At 51.4% G+C, this 5,558-nt stretch overlaps 1 protein-coding gene across 4 annotated transcripts in view; it reads left to right on the top strand.

Moving 5' to 3' along the window:
- Positions 1–4,731, top strand: part of LOC114852371 (carbohydrate sulfotransferase 1-like) — a 67,453-nt gene extending 62,722 nt beyond the window's left edge. For 2 of the 4 annotated variants that reach the window (XM_055507321.1, XM_041070042.2), the window contains 2 exons: positions 596–700; positions 780–1,130. In XM_055507321.1, coding sequence (XP_055363296.1) covers positions 596–700; positions 780–893 — 219 coding nt within the window. In that variant the 3' untranslated portion in view covers positions 894–1,130. The other 2 variants (XM_055507322.1, XM_055507323.1) reach the window with 2 other exon arrangements.
- Positions 4,732–5,558: the final 827 nt, after the last annotated feature.

Raw genomic sequence — 5,558 nt, 5'->3', positions numbered from 1 at the left:
TGGAGTCCTCATGAAATATGAAGCGTGCGTGTTCTGGTCTCAGGCACCTGCCTGGGAAAGATCAGGCCTGATGGACGGCGCCTCCTCCACCTGCTGCTGATCCTCATTCATGCATTCATTCATTCATTGTTTACTGCGTGTCGGTAACATCCAGCCAGTGATGGTTCCTGTGGTGGTGCAGGAACATGATTCATCTTGTGGCTCCGTCCACATCTTTGTGTTTAACGCCAGCATCCTGCTTTGTCTGAGGCAGATACTGTTGTTTCTCTGCTCTAATTACTGATAAATTATTAACTCACTTGTTCCCTGCACATGATGCGGAGGAAAACTGGAGCTCGCTTGGTAAATCAGAGAACTAAAAGCTCCTGTGATTCTGATCCACACGGCGAAATGTCAGCGGGCAGCGCATGGACCAGTTTCACGTTCAGCCGTATTCCTCTTTAATACCCAGGCCACAGATGCAGCCTCCTGACTTTCTGCTTCTCAGATCAATTTGTTGTGGTTGTTTTATTGGCAAAAACAGAGCGAGCTGTTGGCAGGGAGAGCTGGGTACACATTCAGCACGTGTCAAACCTCCCTTTTTGCCTGTTTTCAGGTCATTCCTGACAGCAACAGCTGTAGAGTGATATATTTAGAAGCTCAAGACAAGAGGAGAGCAAAGCTGCCCTGTCGACACCAGCAGCATCGGATGGACAAAAAGGTAAAAGCTGGGCGTCTGAAGCACGGTCACTTATGCTGCTGTATGAATGGCAGCCATGACAGTACAGCTCCATCCACAGTCCCACAGTGGGAGCAGCCATGGTGGAACGTCATGTCTGGGAGCCCCGGTCCTTTCTCAGGGACGAGCAGGTTCCTGCTGCTGGATCTGTGGCCCGTTCACTCGTTCGAACTGAGCTTGCACAGGGTTCTAATAACACAAGTAAACGAAGTTGAAGTTGCTGTAGTTGTTGTGGTTTAAATGAGAAGCTTAGAAACGAGTGGCTCCATCAATAAACACAGTAAACACAACTTTGAGCTTTGTACCATACACATCTTCACTCGCTGTTTTATTTAAAGCATCAATTAAGTAAAAGCATCAGAGGAACGAAGTCGGGTTCAGGTTCACGGTGAACTATCCTTTCAAATTTTGAATGCAGATGTGAAGCAAACATTCCAGCAGCCGAAGTGGATGAGGAGACGAAGGCCGGACTGCAGCAGGGAGAAAGCAGCGCAGCTGTGGAGCGTTGTAGAGCTGCTGGGAGGTCACCGTGACAGACGGACGCTGAATGATGCATCACATGACCTTCATGATTCAGTGACCCTGGCAGCATTTGTTACTCGGCTCCAAGCCTGGATGAGTCTGTGTCCTGCTCCACATTCACTGATTGAAAAAGAAACGTGTTTCATTTGAACCAGCATCTCGTTGTTCACCTCTAAAGAGCCAAGTGTGTGTGTGTGTGTGTGTGTGTGTGTGTGTGTGTGTGTGTGTGTGTGTGTGTGTGTGTGTGTGTGTGTGTGTGTGTGTGTGTCATGATGTCTGCCTGCCTGCCTGCCTGCCTGTCTGTCTGTCTGCCTGCCTGCCTGCCTGCCTGCTTGCCTGTCTGTCTGCCTGCCTGCCTGTCTGTCTGTCTGCCTGCCTGCCTGCCTGCCTGTCTGTCTGTCTGCCTGCCTGCCTGCCTGCTTGCCTGTCTGTCTGCCTGCCTGTCTGTCTGTCTGTCTGTCTGTCTGTCTGTCTGCCTGTCTGTCTGTCTGTCTGTCTGTCTGTCTGTCTGCCTGCCTGTCTGCCTACCTGCCTGCCTGTCTGTCTGCCTGTCTGTCTGTCTGCCTGCCTGCGTCTTTGCCACGTTGACTTAGCGGATCAATGCACACCTTGCAGGTCGACCTGATGGAGTCTGAGACGTTTGTATGTGGTGAGAGAAATGATGAAAAAAACAACATCAATAAATAATTGAGTGTTCACTCAGACAGTGACCCGTCAGAACCTGGACTGTTTCCTGTTCAACCTCTCACAAATGCAGGAAACTGGAATTGTGACCATAATCATTTGTGGCCGTGAACTTGGTGCACATCATCCAAATCACCTCGTAAATGCACAAGTATCACATTCAGGAACCTGGAGTCCTGGGACTCTGAGACCTGGCTGCTGCCTGTTGCAGCTCCTGCAGTGGGGCTGAGCTGGTCCCGGGAAGCGAGCGCGGACGTCCTCGGCTCTAATGCAAAGCACATCCTGGCGCGGCCCCCGGGAGCCTCAGGCTGCGTGTGCTCCACATCAGCCATCACTCACATGGAGCCGCAGACCTTGGCTCCCTCCCGGAGGTTTGAGGGGTGAGGCCTCGCTGGGCTCACGCCTGTCAGGGTCTGAGGAGGCGTCGCCTCGGGTTCGGCTCGTCGGCCTTCGTTCAGGGAGCAGCGAAGCAGCGAGAGATGCTGGTGTGAACGCTGGGATGCTGTAACGCGTGAGGAATCCAGTGTTGAGGAGGTCAGTGACTCAGAGCAGCATGTGTCCAGCGAACACGTGACAGTTTTGCCCCACTCCTTGTTGGGGGCGAGGTTGGGCCCAACCATTACCCAGAATGCACCGTGGTTACTAAGCGCCTGAACCGTAGTTATGACTGTGTTTGACTGCGCTGACCTTTCTTCTGTTTTTGTCTTTCACTTATTGGCTCACTCAAAGGCAGAATTCATTTTCCTCTTCCTCTTTTAGACTCAGGACGCTGACGCTCGTGCTGCGCTAAACAACAGTGCGAGTGGAGAGGGAAATAAAAATAGCCTGGCATGTCAGCAGGGGTTTACGATGGCCTCTTTTCCTCTGAGAACTCATATCACAGCGCGTCCTACCCACGTCATGTACAAGAGACTAATGGAGCAGAGCTGGTTTAGCCTGACACCTTAAAACACATTGTTATTGATGAGCTGCTGCTGTTTCGTATCAGCCTCCTTTCTCACTCTTGATAATCACACAATTGTTTGGTGCTATTAAAAGAACTGCCTTGTCCATTTGCTTGGGGGATTTTCCAGAAGCTTTAATGAACAGCAGTTTGTTCTTCCAGACAGAAGCAGTGAGAGTCAGACTCATGGAAACAGGTGAACGAGGTGGAAGCTGCGCCTCCACCAGAGTTCAGGCATTTTTCTCTTCTGCAAATGAATCCGTTGGTGGCACAAGTCAGTTATGTTTTATGAGTCTTGGGCAGCGATGTGTTTTTTTTTCCTGCGTATAGTTGCATATGAACAAGAACATTTTTATAATCTGAACAATATTGAAAATTGACTGATTTATTTTCAGGTCATCTCAAAAAGTCTGTTCCTGCCGCTGAGCAAAACAAATGATTTGACACAAACAGGAAGGAGGAGACAACACATTCAGCACCACGGACAGCGCTCTTAAACCCACTAAGCTCCATTTTTATCACTTTCAAATATCTCATCATACCCAGTTGTGATGCTTTGACCCCAGTTACTGCTTGGTCACTTCAGGTGCTGGTGTAACAGCCTGGATTTATGCACTAAAAACGAAATCCCACCATCTTTAAGATCCAGTTACGTAGATTTTTGCATTCCAGCCTCCTGGTGAGGTGATGCTCAGCGGCAAATCCAGACTCCAGCCGTCGCCTCTTGTTGCACATCCATCCGGTTACTGATCCTTACTACCACAAGCAGCTAATGCTTCCTGCTAACAGTCACCCCATCACCTCTGGTGCCCCCAACCATTAGTGACCCTGCCAACCGAGCTCCTAGTAGTTTGAAGGACAGGAGGCAGAGGCCAGAGGCTTCCAGACCAAGGGCTGGATTAGCTACTAATCCCTGGAGGTATTTCTCCTCCTGCCACCCACTGCTTTTCAGGAATCTGCTTGGTTTCAAGAGAAGGAAGTTGAGTGGGTCAGACGTGGGAGCGTGCACAGGGACAGACAGGGAAGCACAAAAACATTTTCCTAAACCTAAACCTTTACTTCCTGATTACAGGTCATCTGCATGCATACATTCAGATAAAATGGCCTTTTGTGACCTGCAAACTAGTTAAGAATTGCAATTTTCTGACATAATTGCTTTTCCTCCATCGGTTTTGTATTATGTTAATCGTCCATATGTACAATGACTTTGTATAAAAACACCCACAGTCACATTCACATTGTTTGGTGACATTATAAAACATGTCACTGTGTTAAATACAGTAAAACACAGGCTGTGATTTTTCTCTGTAATATTTATTTGCTGTGATTGACAGGCCTTGATGAGGGCACAATAATGAGATCATCATTGCGTAGCCATGTGACTAATTACTGTGTCATAATCACTGCCATCAAGGAATTTAATGCTGAGCCCTCATTTGCAGAGGGTAAAATATTCATGCTCTTGTGGTGGAAGTTGAGCAGCTTGAATTTTAAAATGATTAGGTCCTAAAAAGGGACGTTGCGCTGATCAGTTATTCTGGTTCTGCTTTGGGTTTGAGACACAGAACCAGAATACAGAAACTAGGGCACAGACCTAATGATTACTTGTCAGAGAACATTTGTATTTGGTCGCATTAAATCAAAAGCAAAATGTGGGACTAATTTCAATTGTGCGATTGTCAGAACGACTCTGGCTTTTTATTTGTTTGTGGGCTCTCGCTCCTTTTCGCCCCATCTTCTGTTTCCCCAGTAGAGCAGATTGGATTATACTGAGGAGAGGCAGTAGAATTAGTGTTGGATCGCTGCGTCGCATATGCTCCCCTGGGAGAGATGGTTTTGAAGAAAGGATGCGTGTTGGGTGAGACAGAGGAGAGGGAAGTAACGAGGGAGTCGGCGGAGGGAGGGAGAAGGAGGGAGCGAGCGGGGGGGGGGGGGGAGCGGGGGAGTGAGGCAGTAAGGGAGTGAGGGAGCGAGGCAGTGAGGGAGGGAGCGAGGGAGGCAGTGAGGGAGGGGAAGAAAGCGAGGGGGGGGGCGAGGGAGGGAGCGAGGCAGCAAGGGAGCGAGGGAGGGAGGGAGGGAGCGAGGCAGTGAGGGACCGAGGGAGCAAGGGAGGGAGGAGGGGGGAGAGGGAGGGAGGGAGGAAGGGAGTGAGGGAGCGAGGCAGTGAGGGAGGGAGGGAAAGGAAGCGAGGGGCGTGGGGGCGAGGGAGGAGGCGAGGCAGCAAGGGAGCGAGGGAGGGAGGGAGCGAGGCAGTGAGGGAGCGAGGGAGCAAGGGAGGGAGCGAGGGGGCAAGGGAGGGAGCGGGGGAGTGAGGCAGTGAGGGAGCGAGGGAGCAAGCGAGGCAGTGAGGGAGCGAGGCAGTGAGGGAGGGAGCGAGGCAGTGAGGGAGCGAGGCAGTGAGGGAGCAAGGGGGCAAGGGAGGGAGCGAGGGGGCAAGCGAGGGGGGGAGGGAGGGAGGGAGGGAGGGAGGGAGGGAGGGAGCGAGGCAGGGAGGGAGAGGAGGGAGCGAGGGAGCGAGGCAGTGAGGGAGCGAGGCAGTGAGGGAGCGAGGGAGTGAGGGAGCGAGGCAGTGAGGGAGAGAGCTGTTTCAGGGATCCCGAGAGATCTGGACAGTGATGGGAGCAGGATGTGAGGGAGCGAGGCAGTGAGGCAATCGAGGCAGTACGAGAGAGGGAGGAGACCTGAAGGAGA

This window comes from Betta splendens, chromosome 3 (assembly GCF_900634795.4).
Source record: "Betta splendens chromosome 3, fBetSpl5.4, whole genome shotgun sequence".
Taxonomy (NCBI): Eukaryota; Metazoa; Chordata; class Actinopteri; order Anabantiformes; family Osphronemidae; genus Betta; species Betta splendens.
This window is presented reverse-complemented; position numbering and strand designations above follow the sequence as displayed.